Source organism: Biomphalaria glabrata, chromosome 16 (assembly GCF_947242115.1).
Source record: "Biomphalaria glabrata chromosome 16, xgBioGlab47.1, whole genome shotgun sequence".
Lineage (NCBI taxonomy): Eukaryota > Metazoa > Mollusca > Gastropoda > Planorbidae > Biomphalaria > Biomphalaria glabrata.
Genome location: NC_074726.1, coordinates 1,044,650 through 1,066,175, shown reverse-complemented (window position 1 = coordinate 1,066,175; position 21,526 = coordinate 1,044,650). Strand labels below are relative to the sequence as shown.

At 36.6% G+C, this 21,526-nt stretch overlaps 1 protein-coding gene across 8 annotated transcripts in view; it reads left to right on the top strand.

Annotated features, from left to right (window-relative positions):
* Positions 1-21,526, top strand: part of LOC106071555 (uncharacterized) — a 368,124-nt gene that overhangs the window by 246,479 nt on the left and 100,119 nt on the right. For all 8 annotated transcript variants that reach the window (XM_056014089.1, XM_056014088.1, XM_056014087.1 and 5 more), the window contains exon 4: positions 7,618-7,656. In XM_056014089.1, the coding sequence (XP_055870064.1) occupies positions 7,618-7,656 (39 nt within the window). The remainder of the gene's footprint in view (positions 1-7,617; positions 7,657-21,526) is intronic.

Sequence of the window (21,526 nt, the reverse complement as noted above, 5' to 3'; positions counted from 1 at the left end):
AACGTACGTTTCATATTTCAGAGAGTTGAAATTATCTCAGCCAATGGTGGAAATATCGCTACATCAGTTTAGTTACTTCCCTTTGTGTACTAGCATTGTTGACATACTCTGAAGCTCTCGTCTCAGACGAAAGAACCAACCTGAACTACTGTTCAGAATTGCAAAGCACAGCAATCCTGAAAGGCTAATACATAGACTTCGACACTAAAATGCGCACTGATCAGGGGTCAGTGCCACATTCTTATATGCTTGCAACGCTGACTGCAGAACTAGAGAGGAAGATCCTTGCAATGGAATTGAGATGCTGCAGAAAGATCCTTGCAGTGGAATTGAGATGCTGCAGAAAGATCCTTGCAATGCAATTGAGATGCTACAGAAAGATCCTTGCAATGGATTTGAGATGCTACAGAAAGATCCTAGATACAAAGACGGCATCACAAACGAAGAAATTAGAAGGTGGCCAACTAGGCTTTCAATACCAATGTAGAAATATAGAAAATACAAATTGAATCCCAGAATGTTTTCGACGTATCTCTCGAGACACTTCAATCTAGATCAGGGGTTCTCAACCTGTGGGTCGCGGAGCTAAAAAAGGTTGAGAGCCGCTGATCTAGATCTACTAGTTCTCGCCACTTAATATTCACACCACTCCCCCACCTCACTTCCGGGAGTCGTTCTCTCTTATAAACGTGTAATAGAATCATACTGAAACTACACGTGTTACCTCAGTCAACACACACACACCAATCAACTTTTGATTGCCACACACCTCTCTTATACACACCCACACACACACGTTCATGTTACATTTTCATTAAAATTCGATACCTGGTTGTGTGGCATGCGCTCTGGGCTATCTTCTCTGTGTTCCCGGGTTCGAACCTGGCCTGCCACCATTTCCCGATGTCATGCTGGGGGTTTGAGCATTGAATGTAATAATGTTCAATTCTGAACGAACACCTGAAACATGTAAACCAAACAAGTCATAACCGAAACGTCCCATATGCTAGGACAAATTTGTACAAATGCTCCTTCTTCCCCAGTGCTATTAGAGCATGAAATGGGTTGCCTGAGTCAGCCAGGAAAGCCAGCAGAATATAAGTCATGGGTTATGACTAGATGCATGACTCGTAGGATTAGAGCATGAAATGGGTTGCCTGAGTCAGCCAGGAAAGCCAGCAGAATATAAGTCATGGGTTACGACTAGATGCATGACTCGTAGGATTAGAGCATGAAATGGGTTGCCTGAGTCAGCCAGGAAAGCCAGTAGAATATAAGTCATGGGTTATAACTAGATGCATGACTCGTAGGATTAGAGCATGAAATGGGTTGCCTGAGTCAGCCAGGAAAGCCAGCAGAATTTAATTCATGGGTTATGACTAGATGCATGACTCGTAGGAAGTAATCATCTTCTTTTTTTGAAGTAACGTCTGTATATTTTAAATGAGATATGTTTTCAGTGTATTCCAGACATTCGGGTAATCTTTATCCACATGTTATGCATTCTCCATGTTCTACTTCTATAGATCTCGTCTATATGTTGAATTCAATGATAAGTGTGTTATTTGCCTCCCTTTAGTTCTCCGCGGACTGTCTCCCCTTGCCATGAGGCTGTGGGTTTATCTCTACTAGCTAATTAATTCAGCCGGAATCCCACCTACAGAGACGCAGTGGCTGTGTTCAGACAGTGTTAATACATGTATGTTGAGCCTGTGTAATACGAGTCATGTCATGTTGACTTGCTAGTTGTTCCAGGCCGCCGCTTGATAAACCTTAAACCGGGTTAAAATAAATTGACAGCAAAAACTGGGGGGAGGGGGGGGGGGGTAACGTAAGTGGGGACACTGTGACATGATAGAATCGTTACGGGACATTATTGATAAGTCACACGCCTCTATGTCAATATATTTCACTATACTTGAAATACTCATATACTATTTTTACTTTCTCCACACTACTATAGTTGACTTTACACTGTTAATGGACCTCATTCACCAATCGTGATTTCAATCTACCTGATATAAATTGGAAAACACTAACCATAGATAAACACCAAAACCTTAAGGACATAAATGAGCTTTTCATAGAAACTTTACACAACCTAAGTTTAGATCAAATCATTAAAAAGCCAACTAGATTAAACAACACATTAGATCTCTTCTTAACCAACAGACCTGGATTAGTAGTTGATTATGAAATTATCCCTGGTCTATCAGACCATGAGATCATAAAAATACACAGGCAGATAAAAGCAGTAGCCAATACAAAACCCAAAAGAAAAATCTTACTCTGGAATAAATGTAACCTAACACAACTACACCAAGCTGCACTAAACTTTCAACAAACATTCTTATTAGAAAAAGACATTAACCAACCAGTCGATGACCTCTGGAATTTCATTAAAAACCATCTTAAAAGCATAATAGAAAATCATATACCAACTAAATACACATCGAACAAAATAAATAAATGCTGGTTTAATAATAGACTAAAGAAGCTTTGTAAACAGAAGGAAAACCTCTATAGAAAATTTAAAGAAACTAATGCAGAAAGAGTTTACAAAAAGTATATAAAAATTAAACACTTAACCCAAAAAGTAAGCAGACAGCTGCAGAGTGAATACATAAACAATGTAATATCTAAAGATAACAACAAAAACCTATGGTCATACATTAAGTCTAAGAAAATGGAAACAACAGGCGCAGCGCCATTAAAAGATGAACATAACATAATACATAATGATAATGAAACTAAAGCAAACATTCTAAACAAATACTTTGCATCAGCATTCTCAGCCCCAGGAGACAAAGACATATTACTGAATTTGAACCAAGTAGACAACATAGAAGATATAGTAGTACAAGAAAATGGAATTCAAAAACTATTAGCCAACACCAAACCAAATAAAGCTTCTGGACCTGATGGTATTCCAGCTAGATTACTCAAAGAACTAAGCAATGAGCTAGCCCCAGTGTTCAAAATACTCTTTCAGGCTTCACTTAACCAGGGCAGAGTACCAAAGGACTGGAAAGAAGCTAATGTCACCCCCCTATTTAAAAAAGGAGAAAAATCTGACCCAGGGAACTACAGACCAGTATCACTTACCAGCATCACATGTAAAATCCTAGAACACATAATATGTAGCAACATCATAAACCACTTAGACAAACATAATGTCCTCACACCATACCAACATGGCTTTAGGAAATATAGATCATGTGAAACACAACTAATAGGACTAATTGATGATTTTTCAAAAGGTTTAGATAATAGTGAACAAATAGATGCTATCTTACTAGATTTTTCTAAGGCTTTTGACAAAGTTCACCACCATAGTTTGCTTAAAAAATTAAAATATTTCGGCATTAATGGTCCACTGCATCAGTGGATTAAAGACTTTCTGATAGGGAGAGAACAAACTGTAATAATAAATGGCTCTAAATCAACACCGATAACAGTAAACTCAGGTGTACCTCAAGGTACAGTCTTGGGTCCACTACTATTTTTAATTTACATAAATGATTTACCAAATTGCATTAGTTCAGGAACAAAAGTCAGATTATTTGCAGACGATTGCATAATATATAGAACAATAAAAACAACACAAGACACAGATATTTTACAAAGAGAATTAGATGAATTACAGAAATGGGAATCAAATTGGAGCTTGTCTTTCCACCCAGAAAAATGTCAGTTGTTAAGAGTAACAAAAAAACTAAAACAAATTAATTCCACTTATCTTATTCATGGCAAACCAGTATCACAGACTAAAAACGCAAAATACCTAGGTGTTATAATAAATGAAAAACTATCATGGAATCCACATATTGATGAAACTACAAAAAAATCAAACAAAGCATTAGGATTTATTAAAAGAAATTTCTATAAATCAAATAAGAACATAAAACTAAAATGTTACTTAACCTTGGTTAGGCCAATAATAGAATATGCATCCTCCGTTTGGGACCCCTCAACTCAAGAAAACATTAAGAAACTGGAACAGACACAAAATAGAGCAGTGCGATTCATAACAAACGAATATTCACATTTGACTAGAGTAACACCTTTAGTAAAATCACTAAATTTAGAAAGCCTTCAGGACAGAAGGCTCAAAAGTAAAGTAGCAATCATACATAAAACACTGAACCATAATCTTCAAATACAAAAACAAAATTTAATAAAATACTCTGAAAGACACAAAGATAAAGGCACATTCCTCGTCCCATATGCTAGGACAAATTTGTACAAATACTCCTTCTTCCCTAGTGCTATTAGAGCATGGAATGGGTTGCCTGAGCTAGCCAGGAAAACCAGTGACTTGGCAGAATTTAAGTCATTGGTTAATATGCATGACTAAATGCATGACGCGTAGGACGTAATCATCTTCTTTTTTGAAGTAACGTCTGTATTATATAAGATAAGATAAGATCGTAAACGAACAACATTTTGTCACGTGATAATATTGATAAAACAACGAAAAAAAAAAAACAACTGTCACGTGATAGCCACTGTGTGTTAAAATTAGATCGTAATTTGTATAGAAGAGAGCGAGAATCCCGTGGCTAAATGTTGTTTGTTTACGATTGGTGAATGAGGTCCATTCTATTTCACAATACTCGTCTATATGTCGTTTAGTCGTCAGTGTTTTTCTACTTTTTACTTCTGACGTCTCTCCTCCCCCCCCCCCTCACTTTGAGCCAGCTAGAGGGATCTGTGACCTATTGTTTACTTACAAGATGCACAAATGCATTATCCTGGCGCTTGCATTGCTCTACTTACCATAGTAAAAAAAAAATGAACTGGTGAAATTAAGTGAAAATAAAGTAGAGGGGACGCGGTGGTCGAGTGGTTAAGCGCTTGGCTTCCGAACCTGGGGTCCTGGATTCGAATCTCGGTGAAGACTGGGATTTTGAGATTTCGGGATTTTTTTAGGGCACCCTGAGTCCACCCAACTCTTTTGGGTGCCTGACTATAGTTGGGGAGACTTTACTAAATAAACTAGAAGGGAAGGACATGGTTCTGCGTGTAGCACAAGTAAAATAAAGTTCCTCTTTCAGACCTTGCGATCTCTAGGGCAGATATTGTAAAGGTCATCTGTTTCTGTGGCCCACGGTTAACAAGGGTGTCAAGTGGCCAGCATAACGACCAACAACCTTTACTTTCCCCCTACTAATGTCGGGTACCCATTAGAGCTTGATGGACATAGAGGCGCCATAAAGATTCCGTAATTTAAAGTTCCAGTCTTCACTGGGAGTCGAATCCTGGACGCCAGGTTTGGAAGCCAAGCGTTATACCACTCAGCCACCGTGTGTAGCGTAACAAGCTTTCATCAGTTGTTATTTTCGTAACATTGTCTTCCTATAAGGAAGCGCGTTCTGTAGCAGGCCTGTTTTTTGATTAGCAGAAAGTTGGTACAACGCTGGGATGCAATTGGACCGTTTTAACATGAGAAAGACGAGTAGAATCGCTTGGACGGATGCATATTTAAATTTCTTCTTCAAGAGAAATATCTTGATGCGTCCTTCTTAGAATATATTCAAATATGGTACAGCGCAAATACAACGGATTGTTTGTCCCTTAAACAACAACAAAATCATCTTCTCCATTCCCGAGAGTTCTTCCAGGATCTTTCCGCCCCCCCCCCCCCCCAAAGGGTTAAGGCGAACAACTTGAATCATAGAACTTTACTTTTTTATTCTCCTACCTACTATCCCCCTTCTCTTCGTGTTAATCTGAGGATGTTTAATCCTACTGACTCAAGTCTTAGCACTATTGATAGATCTAGGCATGGATGTAGTATTGAAGCATTGTTTAAAGCATTGTGTTGTGTATATACCTTACAAAAACTAATCCACCGATTCGAAGGTAAATTTATTTTTAAAAATTAGTTAAAACCGGAACCTAACAGATTTTTTTTCTAATATCAGGTGGCCGAGCCTCGCTCGGTTAAATAATTTCCTAAGTCATTTTGGGAATATTTTTGTCATTACGAAAATGAACGATCATATAAAGACTACTAATCTGAAGAGTTGTTTTAGTGTTCTGTTAGTTCTAAATGTAATTGTACATGGCGATTAAATATTAAGTCTCTTAAGTCCTCCTATAGTCTAGACCAACCACAGCTCACATCCGTCTTACAGTTTTACAATCCATCTTTTGCGTAAAACTATTGTAGGCCTACTATTATTGGCTTAGAAGAAAGTCTTTGCAGTGTTACTTCTCAGATGGTTACGTTCAGACATGTAATTATGGAATTAGTATATATTCATTATGGCTTTAGTACGAAACATCAAGTGACGCAAATCTCTACGTTATAGGGTAATAAAGGCACTTTGTGACAAAGTAAAATGGCAAATTTTTTCTTAATAGACTTAAATCATTGCATTAGTTTTCTAAAGAAACGTTTCCGTGGGGCACCTCTGTTACGCCGAAAAATATGTTCGTCTCTCATACGGGATACGTGCCCTGCCCAGCCTGACTGTCGGACTATAAGAAGTTCATAACGGCTTTTGTCATCCATCCATCCATCCATCCATCCATCCCAGTGGTGCTACAGCCCGTGGAGGGATACGGCCTGATTTACAGATCTCTCCATTCAGATCTCTCCTGGGCCTTCCGTCAACACGCCCTAACTCCAAGCTTTTTACCGAGGTTTATAATAAAATCAAAAGAGGCTGCAGTGTACGCAAACTCGTTGACCGCTGGCTAGATATCATGTTCAGTGTGAGCAAGTAAGGCGTAGAGAAGCTGTGTTATGACCATTTCCTTTGTTTTGGTACAGGACAGTAGATACCGAAGCATGAACACAGGTAATAATTCACCAGCAAAATAATAATAATAATAAGGCTTGTCTTCGAGTCCGAATCTCAGACGAACGCATGCCAAAGGCAGTCTTTTTTGGTGAGCTAAAAAGTGGTCGACGTAACACCGAAACCCTTAAAAGACTAGCTTATGGCGCAAACTTTACTTAGCTGACATAGAAGAGAGCACATGGTTGCATGCGGCCTCAGAACGAGACAGCTGGAGGTCACCAGCAAAATAAACAACAATGTAAAAGGTATCTACACCGCTCTACGCAATTAAAGATTAAACAACTTATTAAGCACTTAAAACACAATAACTAATCATATATCGGCACATTTAATTTCATTACTTTTCTTTCATAGTTCTATAATAAATCAATCTACAGTAAGATGGTGTGCAAATGTTTAATTAGGTCTATTGATCCTTTAAAACTCGTTCTTGTTTGCAAAGAAATATTTTAGTGTACTGCGGTAAGCCAAGTGACGTAAGCAGCATTTTTCCCGTTTACGTCATGGAAAATTTTCATTCATAAAACATTGCAGCCAAAATTAATTTTTCGATAATGAGCCATTTTCAAACCGATATAACGGTCGATCTCGAGTTTTCCCGACGTGGCCAATGTGTTGAGAATTTTTTTCTCACTATTATGCACATACCTTGAAATTTTAAAGAAAATCGTTAGAGCCGTTTTTTAAATAAAATTTATATATATATATATATATAAATATAAATATATATACATACATACATACATACAAGAATTGCTCGCTTAAGAGTATAGGATATTATTTTTCTGCTTATTTTATTCTACAGGTGATGACGTCATGTGTTCCTCAAGTAACCAATGACTTGGTAAGTACATCCATAGTGGCAGAAGTGTGAGAATGACAGTATTATGGGGCAGAGCACACGTTTCAATGACGTCATAGTCTGTGCTTTTTATTGTTTAAATATTGCATTCGTTAATCTCGAAATATCTTTTTTTTTTTAAAGTTTAAAATGGACGTCTGTTTCTTCTTCCTGTCTTGATCCTGTTAAACAATTTTTTTCATACTTACAGACAAAATAGGGTAGTGGTTCGTTAATACGTTTACTTCCCTTTTATAAACCTTTTATCTATGCAGTGACGGGTTTGACTAGACTCAATGATTACAATAATAATTGAATGAAACTCTTCTACCAGATAAATGTGTTACTGGTGACAGAATTACTTTTGTTACAATAAATACATGAGCTATCTCTATTGTTTATTTGATGTATTATACACTGGGCGCTGAAATGGCTCACGCCGGCCCTGTTTTCATTTACTTCACGACAAGGCTCACGTGTTAAAGTTGGCTGTATCACGTGATTTGATATACAACGTAACTGTAAATATAAAAAGTGAAGCTAGTTGCTGAAACAAATGATACATACATATTAAACATAAATAAACAGCAGCACCAGGGACCTAAACTGGTTAACTGTAACTGTTTGGGTGTATCACGTGATTTAATACACAACGTAACTGGTTGGGTGTATCACGTGATTTAATATACAACGTAACTGGTTGGGTGTATCACGTGATTTAATATACAACGTAACTGGTTGGGTGTATCACGTGATTTAATATACAACCTAACTGGTTGGGTGTCCGTTATCAAAAAAAAAAAAAAAGGAAGTAGAAGTGGGAGGGGCAACAACAACACTATGCGTGTGTTACTATGGTTACAAGACTGGACGCCCCTGTCTTCATTCATCTTTATCTATGCGTCCGTGAGATAAACCAATCACTAGCTTGCTGGTAGACAAGGGCTTCTCAAATTTAACGTCATTGTCACGGGACAATGCTTTGTGAGTTTCCCAAATGAAAAAAAAATATATATCTAAGAAACAATGTGTCAAAGAGCACATAAACTATCCACGTATTTCCTCGCTAAAACAATGATTACAAACTTTGCCCAATACAAAATAGAAATATTTACACGAGATATGAGCTGTGCTGATTTGAGAATCACACTTGAGCTAGACTCTCTGGCAGCAAGTTGTGACTACACATCTTTACCTACGTTCCTGCTAGTGCAACAGATTTCTCTTTCTAAGTTCCCCTGCCCCTTTATTTACCCAATGGCCTTGCAGCGGGTCCAGAAAGTGTTACGGCGATCTGTCCGGCCACATTGATTTCATTAGTCGCTTGTGTAACCGTGTTAATTGCGATTTTTTTCATTCTACAAGGCGAGTAGTGTTTTAGCTTTCTACAGAGTTGAATGCATGTGCTAGACCTCATAGAAGATGAGTTAAGAGATCTGTTTTGTATACTTAGTTTACAGTAATTAAAATAAACCAAAAACTAAACTATTATATAATATACTTAACTCTTTCTCTCCTAACCGACGATACCAACGTTGATTCTATCAGAACGTGTTAAATAATAACGGAGAGAAAGAGTTAAGCTGTCGTGACAGATCTACACACAGACAGAGCGAGCATTATGTTTCACTTTGAGATGATGCACCTAATAGAACTGGTCAATTGCGGAAAGATTTATGACACATGAAATTTCAGATCGATATTCAAATATTTAAAACCTTCAACCAGTTATTGATTGCAATTATGGAATTCTATATATTTGTATTTTAAAATACTTTAGCATTCTCCCCCCCCCCCAAAAAAAAAAAATCTCAACATGGCCAAAAACATCATCAATACTCATCACTAGCATAGCCATGTAGATCTAGTTGAATACAGTGATATGTTATTTTATTAAACAGCGTAACTATTCTAGTGCCTGTTTAGACATAAATAAGGATAGGAAGTCAATAACTGCTGCCTAATTGCTTCTTTTTAAAAAGGACAAGTATGAAAAATCATCTCCTTCGTTTGAAATAGACTTTCAAAGCGTCAATATTAGGCCTAATAATACATCACAAAGGGTTAATATTAGGCCCAATAATACATCACAAAGCGTTAATATTAGGCCCAATAATACATCACAGCATTAATATTAGACCAATAATACATCACAAAGCATTAGTTTTAGGAACAATAATACATCACAAAGCGTTAATATTAGGCCCAATTATACATCACAAAGCGTTAATATTAGGCTCAATAATACACCACAAAGCGTTAATATTAGGCCTAATTATACATCACAAAGCGTTAATATTAGGCCCAATAATACATCTCAAAGCGTTAATATTAGGCACAATAATACATCACAAAGCGTTAATATTAGGCCCAATAATACATCACAAAGCATTAGTTTTATGCCCAATAATACACCACAAAGCGTTAAAATATTAGGCTCAATAATACATCACAAAGCGTTAATATTAGGCCCAATTATACATCACAAACGTTAATATAAGACCCAATAATACATCACAAAGCGTTAATATTAGGCCCAATTATACATCACAAAGCGTTAATATTAGGCCCAATAATACATCACAAACGTTAATATAAGACCCAATAATACATCACAAAGCGTTAATATTAGGCCCAATTATACATCACAAAGCGTTAATATTAGGCCCAATTATACATCACAAAGCGTTAATATTAGGCCTAATAATACATCACAAGGTATTAATATTAGGCCCAATAATACATCACAAAGCGTTAATATTAGGCCCAATAATACATCACAAAGCGTTAATACTACATCCCTGGTCGATCTGTTAGACAAGGAATAGACTTTCGGGAGAAGCTCCTTTTCTATTTTTGTTTGTTCATATTACCATTCTGTATTATATAAGATAAGAAGATAAGATTCGTTCTCTTGATTACATTGTGCATCTTCTGAATTATTGCTTCACCACACTTTGCCACATCTTACCACACTTTGCCACATCACTCTTACTTTGCCACATCCAGCCACACCCTGCCACATCTTTACGCACTTTGCCACATCACTCTTACTTTGCCACATCCAGCCACACCCTGCCACATCTTTACGCACTTTGTCACATCACTCTTACTCTGCCAAATCCAGCCACAACCTGCCTTATCTTTACGCACTTTGCCACATCACTCTTAATCTGCAACATCCAGCCACAACCTGCCTTATCTTTACGCACTTTGCCACATCACTCTTAATCTGCAACATCCAGCCACAACCTGCCTTATCTTTACGCACTTTGCCACATCACTCTTAATCTGCAACATCCAGCCACACCGTACCACATTTAGCCCCATCTTTCCACACTTTGCCACATCACGCCACACTCTGCAGCGTCCAGCCACACCCTGCCACATCTAGCCGCATCTTTCCACACTTTTCCACATCCCGCCACGCTATGCCACATCTTGCCACATCCAATCACCCCCCACGAATGCCCAACACTGAATTGTACAATCACTTCTAGGTCGTGACTCAGGAAGGAGGAGACGTGTGCAACTGATAGAGCAGCCCCCAGGTAGCCGTAAATTGCCTGCTGGCACCTTGCTGTGTGGGAGTTGTTCGTGAATTCTGTTTAATGGACTATCTCCCCAGCTGAGCATGAATTTGTGATAAACTTGACAATGTAGAGCACGGTTACCATGACGACACCGTCGTGACATACTAATGTTGGTGTTTTTTTTAAACAAGTGTTTCGCCCAGTTTCTATTTTTGTCCCATCTTTCAAACTCCCAGCGAGTCTTAGGAAGTTCTCAAACACCTGAATGGAAACAGTCGCTCCTGGGTGCATCCTACAACAGAACCTTAATTCTACACTATGTTTTAGAGGGTTCTCAAACTAAAGCAAACGTTTGGCTATTGTTTGAAATCATTGGTGCACTACTTACTTTATTTTTTTAAGGAAACCTGAGAATGTATTATAGGGTGCAATCTCTTTGTCATCATAGAAATCCTTTTGAATTCTAAAATAGGGAGGAAAAAAAGGTGGCCAATGTTGTGAATAAATCAATAAGTGCCAGGCTATCAAATTGGTATTCACAAGTTGATTCCCCCAGCTCCATCCCATCTCTTTATTACCGTTGACCATTGTGCATGACTATTTTTCTCTTTTTCATAGTAATTCGTAGTAATTCATAGTAATCTTGTCCTGTAGATTGGAATCTGAGTTGAGTCTGTAATGCATGGTAAAAAAGAAGAAAATTTAGTCTGCCACTCTTTTATATGAAATATATGTCGAGTTACTAAATCTGTCACGAACGTACCCTTCTGTGTTCGTTAACCCTTCTGTGTTCGTTAACCCTTCTGTGTTCGTTAACCCTTCTGTGTTCGTTAACCCTTCTGTGTTCGTTAACTATTCTGTGTTCGTTAACTATTCTGTGTTCGTTAACTATTCTGTGTTCGTTAACCATTCTGTGTTCGTTAACTATTCTGTGTTCGTTAAATTTACTTTTAATGAATCTTGTCTGAAAAATTAAGTTAAATTAAAATCAGATGCACAGATTTAAGTATATATTGCATTCGGAGAAAAGGCTGTGCCACTACTATTTAATCCTTTGTTTTTTAAATTCCATGTAGTCTAAATCTATTACATTGTATTCTAAATCTATTACATTGTAGTTTAAATCTAGTACATTGTATTCTAAATCTATTACATTGTATTCTAAATCTATTACATTGTAGTCTAAATCTATTACAATGTATTCTAAATCTGTTACATTGTATTCTAAATCTGTTACATTATATTCTAAATCTATTACATTGTATTCTAAATCTATTACATTGTATTCTAAATCTATTACATTGTAGTTTAAATCTAGTACATTGTATTCTAAATCTATTACATTGTATTCTAAATCTATTACATTGTAGTCTAAATCTATTACATTGTAGTCTAAATCTATTACATTGTATTCTAAATCTATTACATTGTATTCTAAATCTATTACATTGTAGTCTAAATCTATTACATTGTAGTCTAAATCTATTACATTGTAGTTTAAATCTAGTACATTGTATTCTAAATCTATTACATTGTATTCTAAATCTATTACATTGTATTCTAAATCCTAACAGTAACTTCTAGTTACTGTCTTCCTCTGATCAGAATTCAACTAACTAAAACGTTCCTCGTCTCACTCTAATATATTGCAGCTGCCAATTTTTTTTTCTCATGACAGTATTTGGATTGCTGGTCCAATTCAGTATGAAGAGAGGAAGCTAGCCACATTTTTTAGTTCATCACTGCATTGGTCCAACCAAATGTCTGTCACACAATTACAAGGCGGAAGGGCTTCAATTGACTTCTGCCATGACTGTAGAACAAAAAGATTGTGATGAACACTCCAGATCTACACTTGAACGTCAGGAAATCGTTGTGCAGATTTCAGTGGATCTCAAACTAATTATTGACGAGTTCCTCCTCACCATCTATCCCTTGACTTCTGACGTAGGGGTGCTGTAACAGTTCGTGTCACCATATCCCTCCACTTTTCCAGGTCAGCGTCTGATCCTAGCAGGATATCAGGAGATTGGCTGGTCTTTTAGTTTTCATGTCCAGCTTTTGTTTGGACGACCCTTTCTTCATGCTCCCAGCACTGTACTTTAAAGTATGGCTTTTGAAAGCGAATCATGTATTACAATATCTTCTTATCTTATATAATACAGACGTTACGAACCAGCTCAGCTTTCGTCTCTTTGCAGTGTTGAGGACGTTTCTTCTTATCTTATATAATACAGACGTTACTTCAAAAAAGAAGATTACGTCCTACGCGTCATGCATTTATCTTATATAATACAGACGCTACTTCAAAAAAGAAGATGATTACGTCCTACGCGTCATGCATTTAGTCATGCATATTAACCAATGACTTAAATTCTGCCAAGTCACTGGTTTTCCTGGCTAGCTCGGGCAACCCATTCCATGCTCTAATAGCACTAGGGAAGAAGGAATATTTGTACAAATTTGTCCTAGCATATGGGACGAGGAATGTGCCTTTATCTTTGTGTCTTTCAGAGTATTTTATTAAACTTATTAAACAAAAAAGAAGCTGATTACGTTCTTCGCGTCATGCATTTAGTCATGAATATTAACCAATGACTTAAATTCTGCTAAGTCACTGGTTTTCCTGGCTAGTTTCATCCTTATTGCCAGCTAGATTTATGACATGCTGGTTTGTAATTAAATTATACATCACATTCAACAGACCCTGAGGATCTTGAAGTTTAATGAAATTGAAAAAGACAAATATAAATTCGTATCATTAATGACAGATATACATCATAGAATAGATTTTCTGCTAGTTACTGCTATTAAGATACTAGAATTTTAAGAAACGCAGATTGATTGTTCTAAAAAAATAGTGGATGCCCTTTTTAATATTGAAATCTAATTTATTCGGGTTATCAAATTTGAGATTTTAGTCTGTTAGAAGTCTACGTGGATCTAGCGATATATTCGCGATTTTTTTTTTCTACTAGTAAAACTACCCTTTCTCTGAATGTAGATTTGGAGTAATTTGAGATCCTCTACTTTTATCTAGATCTACCAACTGTGTAAATGTCTGCATTCTGTATTGTCAGTTTCAACAAAAGATAAAATTTCTTTTTAAAAGGGTCCGTTTGTCTCTCCCCCTTAGACCCGGTACACTTGATGCGTTTAGCCCCTGAGACCCAACCATGAAAGGTAAAAATGTTGTGGAGGGGGGTGTAAGGGGGGTTAGGTACCTGAAAGGTATGTCGCGCGTCATTCACGCCTTGTATGTGTCTCTTTCTCGCGGTGTGTGTGTGTGTCTGTGCAGGCTACCTGACTCCCCGTGTCCAGCGTTCCCTTCCGCCATTGTCTAACAAGGGAGATAAGCCAGTACTCCAAGGCAGCAGACGGATGGGTGTGTTATGAATGGGGAACAATACGCGCCTTTAGTCACGTGATCACACTGTTATCTGTTTTCGGGACTGGACATTTATTGTTTCCAACTCAGAAAGATCAGTGTTGTGTATATACCAGGTCTAGACTAGACTTAGACTTGTGCTCATGTGTTTTTATGTGTGCTTTCAATGAAATTAATTTAGATCTATTCAGAACACAGTTGTATTGTTTTAATTCTAACCACTTGGAACATTTGGATTATTTATTTCTATATTCTAATACAACTTCAAACATTTGGATATATTAGATGATTCACGTAGTACATCTCTGACATTAATGGGAAATTGCTTTGAGAGGTAGGCATAGCCAAAGAAAGATCTAGATTAGTCTAGAGTCTATACTTTTATAGTAATGATAATATTATTGTTAGATCTATCTATTTATAATCAAGATTTATCTTCATAATCTAGATCTAGATCTATAATTTTAAATCATATTACCATAAATAAATGTAATTCTAGATCTATATAATATCTTATCTTATACTTATATGATGCAGACGTTACTTCACAAAAGAAGATGTTTACGTCCTACACGTCATGCATATTAACCAATGACTTAAATTCTGCCGAGTCACTGTTTTTTCCTGGCTAGCTCAGGCAACCCACTCCATGCTCTAACTCTAATAGCACTAGGGAAGAAGGAGTATTTGTACAAATTTGTCCTAGCATATGGGACGAGGAATGTGCCTTTATCTTTGTGTCTTTCTGAGTATTTTATTACATTTTGTATTTGAAGATTATGGTTCAGTGTTTTATGTATAATTGCTACTTTACTTCTAAGTCTAGACTAGTAACATAGATCTAGATCTGTATACTAATTTTAAGTGATATATATATATAGTCTCATGCGCGAAGACATTCTAGACATAATAGACCCTACTCTAAGTCTAATATGCAACTATGTATAGAAACTATATAGACTATAGCGTCTACATCTAGAAACTAGATTGCTAAATCTATAGAGTAAATAATAATAATAGAGATCTAGATTTTTTTTAGATCTAGAAATCTATATAGATTTATAGATTGTACATTTTGGTCTAGGGGTAGATATTGTATATACATTATACATAAGTTACATGTCACGAAGTATAGGCCTATCTCAATGATATAAACTCTAGGCTATATAGATCCAGGTCTAAATCTACTTGTTTCATCAATTGAGATTGACTCTAGATATCTAGATACCATAATTCATAATGATCTACACTTGGAACTAGACCCCCTTATATCTAGATCTCAACAATGATCTAGGCTTTATCTAGAGACTGATTCTAATTTCGTTTCTTAAAAAAAAATATTTAAGGAATTCATAGACATCTAACACTGTCCTCAATAAATGCAACCTTCCTCCTCCCGTGTACTTGTCTCTGAAGCTTCTAATACATGTTGTATTATTATTACTTGTATCGCTGAAACATGCTATTGTGTATGTAGATAAATTGATATTGATGAAACTATAAAAAAAAAAAAAATCAAACAAAGCATCAGGGTTTATTAAAAGAAATTTCTATAAATCAAATAAGAACATAAAACTAAAATGTTATTTAACCTTGGTTAGGCCAATAATAGAATATGCATCCTCTGTTTGGGACCCCTCAACTCAAGAAAACATTAAGAAACTGGAACAGACACAAAATAGAGCAGTGAGATTCATAACAAACGAATATTCACATCTGAATAGAGTAATACCTTTAGTAAAATCACTAAATTTAGAAAGCCTTCAGGATAGAAGACTCAAAAGTAAAGTAGCAATTATACATAAAACACTGAACCATAATCTTCAAATACAAAATTTAATAAAATACTCAGAAAGACACAAAGATAAAGGCACATTCCTCGTCCCATATGCTAGGACAAATTTGTACAAATACTCCTTCTTCGCTAGTGCTATTAGAGCATGGAATGGGTTGCCTGAGCTAGCCAGGAAAACCAGTGACTTGGCAGAATTTAAGTCATTGGTTAATAAGCATGACTAAATGCATGACGCGTAGGACGTAATCATCTTCTTTTTTGAAGTAACGTCTGTATTATATAAGATACGAAGATAAGATAGATCTAGCGTTGTTACTTTATGGATGTAACTAAAGATTTGTTCCTATTTTAAGTAGAATCGAATATCTATTTTTACAATCATTTTAGCCACTTTTAAGCAACAAAAAAAAAATTAGACTATTAAACATTGAGCGTTGTTATTTTTCGAAATCTTTTTATTAATATTATTATTATTATATCTTCGCCTTCCTGTCTTGTTGAAAGATGTACTATCTACTGACTTTAGACTAAAATTTGCATGATTTTCTGTACAATGACAATTTATAGTGGTGGTACATATTTTTAGTCGGACAGATTTTGTAGCAGTTTTAAGTTCTCAGTTGTTGACCACAACGCGCAGTTGAGAGGGCCAAAATAAATTAGTTTAAAAAAAAAACGCAGCCTCTTTAATCATGGAGGTAATTATCTTATATAATACAGACGTTACTTCAAAAAAAGAAGATGATTACGTCCTACGCGTCATGCAACTATGAATTATATACAATTATGGAACTGACCGTAGGGTATGCAAAATAAAATTGTAATTGTGAAAACCATGTCTGAAAAAGAAAACAGTGTTTGTTTGTAGATCTATAATCTAGAGTTTGTTTGTAGATTTATAATCTAGAGTTTGTTTGTAGATCTATAATCTAGGTGTAAAAGATTTAAGCGAATGAGATTTGTGTGTAATAAAAGACTGCCTCCAAGTTCACTGCATTAAAGAAAGAATGTTTTCACAAATAAAATATCTTCGAGTTTCAAAATTAGTCTGATATATGCCAGCTTCCTGCCATCCTGTTACCCACATATACACACACACACAACAAAAGGCTGAATGAAAGGACAGACCCCAGTATTATATACAGGCCATTGTTACGTGCGAAGCGTGTAAGTCTCTTGAGACGCAATCTTTACCCTTACAGTTTGACCTGAACTTAACATGCTGTTATTATGAGTGCATCTTTTTTAATATCGTCTGCTAGTCAGTGGACGTTCACGTGATGACTTATAGGTTGCAGTATATTTGTGTTAGGTTAGATCAGGGGTTCTCAACCTGTGGGTCGCGACCCCCTTAGGGGTCGATTGACGATTTGCAAGGGGTCGCCTAAGACCATCGAAAAAATTGATTGTTTTTTTTTTCTATTCTTCTATTGCTATGTGTGTGAGCGGGGGAGGGGGTCGCCGCAGAGTGGGGGGTTGTAAAAAGGGGTCGCCGAGCTTAAAAGGCTGAGAACCGCTAGGTTAGATGAAGGCAACTATCATCTATGTATGTATTAGAGCCACAGATCAAAGTTATTTGTTTTGAAAAAGTTGTTTTTTTTTTGACAAAGTTAATATTTTTAAAAAGTAAAAGAGAATAATTTTTTTTATAGACCAGAGTCGCCCAATTTTTCTTGGCCTGCGGGCATTATAAATTTCCGACACGTAGCGGGCTGTGCGTCCCCCAGCAGTCATGTATCCTCACGAACAAATGTTTTAAGACTTTAATAGGCATTGTGGGTAGAAGAGGGGCCGGATAGCACAATGCTAAGGGTCGGAAATGACCCACGGGTCATAGTTTTGTTATTACTGTTCAATACATTACAGATAAGCCATTGTCAGGCGCCCACAAATCCAACTTAAAAAGAAAGTCTTAATAGGAAAACACTGACATTGTCTAGTGTGCTCTGTTTAACTATAGTCAATGCAATAAAACTTCTTAGTTTACTAATGGATGAGTCAACATGACCCCCCCCCCGCTCCCCCCCCCAAAAAAAAACACCTCTACCTGAGCTTCGTACTTGGTGTAAACATCATTAATTATGTCTTAGTTTTCCTAACAACTGCGCTAAATAAATCTGATATGTCGTTACATGTATACACACTCCATTAGAACTTACTTCCTGTGTTTGTCTTAGACCCTCCCCCACCTTTTTTTTTTTGATATTGTATATAGTATTTACGGTGACAAACGATATGGTGCATAAAAATACAGCTGCATTTCGGTTTCGAAGTGGATCATGGCAAATTAAAAAATACTGCCCTACTTTTTGACATCAGAACAACAATGATTTAAAATGTCAATCATTTGAATTGTCCTAGCCCTCATATTATGTACTGTTAACAGGATAGTACAGGATGGAAAGTAACAGATACGATGAAACACACACATTTTTATGTCACTGATCTATTTTCAAACATTCCTTATTATTATAATGAGGCCTTTATATATATATGTATATATGCATATATATATATATATATATATATATATATATATATTTATATATATATATATATATATATATATATATATATATATATACCTTCTTTAATCGGTATTTCGATCCCAGTACGAATGCATATTACTAAATTGATTTTTAGAAGTGGCTTGACTTAATCCTGTGCACTCCCAGGGGAGCATAGGGCCGCAACCACACCTCTCCGCCGAACTCGGTTCTGAGCAGCTTTCTTCATTTGCTCCCATGCCATTCCAGTGCCCTCAGCTTCACTGATGACTGACCTCTTTCAGGTTTGCTTGGGTCTGCCCACTATTAAGTGGCAAGTACTAATTTTAGATTGTATGGTCTAAAGAAGTCAATAGACGTTAAAGGCACACTGTTGTCTGATAGTACTCATAAAGCTTCTAGATGCTTCCTTCAATATCCAGTCTTTTACCCTAATGTACATAGAGAATAAGTGATGACCTCTTTCAAACCTTACATCCATTGGGCAGATGATGTAAAAGTCATCTGTTTATATGGCCAACAGTTAACGAGGGTGCCATGTGGCCAGCACAACCAACAACGGCCTTTATTTTCCCCAACTAATCTCAATTACCCATAACAGTTGGACTCAGGGACAACCTGAATATCCCAAAATTTAAAATGGACGTTTTCATAGAGATTCAAACCCGAGACCTCTCGGTTCGGAAGCCAAGCACTTTAACACTCAGCCACCACGCCTCCGTGGTGTGCATAACCCAGACTTTGTTTTAGAGAAAGGGTTATGTTTCTATGCAAGAGGTTAGGTCAGAGGTTGACTTCTGGTAAGTTTCCACTGTACTCAATGTCAAGTTCATTTAGCTCAGCGGAAGTACTCGGCGGCGCTTTGTTTGGCTTGTGAATGATAATAAAATAGCAACAATTATTAATACAGAAAATGCGCTAATTATAGACTCCATAGTCAAATACTATATGACTGTTTTTTCAATGGCTCTGGCGTAAACATTCTGCATGCACACAGGAGTTGACAGGCTGTGAAGTAGTGTGATTGTGGGAAAAGGTGGGGGGGGGGGAAAGAGAGATGACATGTAATTAAGAAGATTGATATTCGCAACTAGATCTATGTCATATGTCCGTCGGAGGGAAAGGGAAGTGACGTCACCTTCTCGTGCTTTGTGTCACGTGATTGCATTTGTGTGCGTCTGCCACAATTCCTCATTTATATCTCTACATTTGTATTTTTATATCTGTTCTTGTATATTACAGACGTCACTTCGAAAGATAAGATAATTAAGTCCTACGCGAGTCCCATGTTAATCAGTGACTTAAAATATGCCAACTCGTTGGTTTTCTTGGCTGATTCAGGCAACCCATTCCATGCTTTAATAGCATTAGGCAAGAAGAGCACTTGTGTTGTCCTATACTATGGACTAAGAAATGTGCATTTAAATTAATCGCTTGTTATGAATGTCTATACTTTGCTCTTAAGAGAGAAGCAATATAAACCTATATGTCTTTTTTTTTAGAGGCTCCCACAGCCGCTATAAAAACTATTGCAATCGCCTTTATCATGTATGGAATAGGTAGCTTGCTACGTATATTCTTTTACAAGTCTAAAAATTATTTTGAAGATAAGACGAATAAGATACTCTGACTACACTTTATCTACATATATCAAGAGCTTCTATTGGTATTCCTGAAAGGGTGTTTTTTTTTTTTTTGTTGTTGTTGTTTTTAAAACAAGTATGCGTAGATTATGCACATCCGTATAGACCAATTTTAAAACTTGATGTAAAGTTTGTAAATGATGTTAAAAGAAAGCAATTTGAATGGTAAATAGACCGAAATGCATTATTTTTTCTACTTCATTTTGCGCCACCCTATATGGCCTCCAAAGGCAGGCACTGTTATGCTTCTTAGCGCATACCACATATTGCTCACCACAGCCTAGCAATAAAGTTTCTTGATCTATTTATCTCGTTTTTTTTTTCAAAGTTTAATCGTGTAGTCTAAAGAAAAAAAGTTCCACACCCCCCCCCCCCTTTTTTTTTTTATGTTTCGTAGGTCCTACATGTTGTCATTCGAGTCTGTTCACCGTCCTGTTCTCCCTCACTTCAATTAATCCGATTAGCGGAAAGGGGAGAAAAAAAAACTCAATTCATGTTTTGACTGCCGATTGTACTGGAACGTTGGTCGGACTAAATACCAGTGAGGACAAACTTGTGTCTTCACCGAGTTGAATGAAACACACAGAGGCCCACCATGACACGTGTTGACAGCTGGATGATGTGTCGCCTGTGCTGCTCTTTGAAATACTTGCCTCCCCTGAACACAGCCAGCCGGCCAAGCGTGAAAAGAAAAAGACGGACGGCCGCTATTCATAAGGATAATAACAGAGATAAAAGATTATTTTGACCTAATATTTAAAAAGAAATACAAAGCCAGATACTCAGTTCAATACACAAAAGTCTATTGGCTTGCTTTGATAAGTATGATTAAAATAAATGGGGAGATGGTCTATGTCTGATTCCGCGAAGTAAGCCTTTTTTTAAAAAACAAAAAACTATTTTCAATTCAAACATTCTATTGTACTTTTTTAAAACTCCCATGTGAATTAGATAAGCAACACAAGTTTATAAGGCATCTATCTTCTATTACGAGATGCTACAGTTAC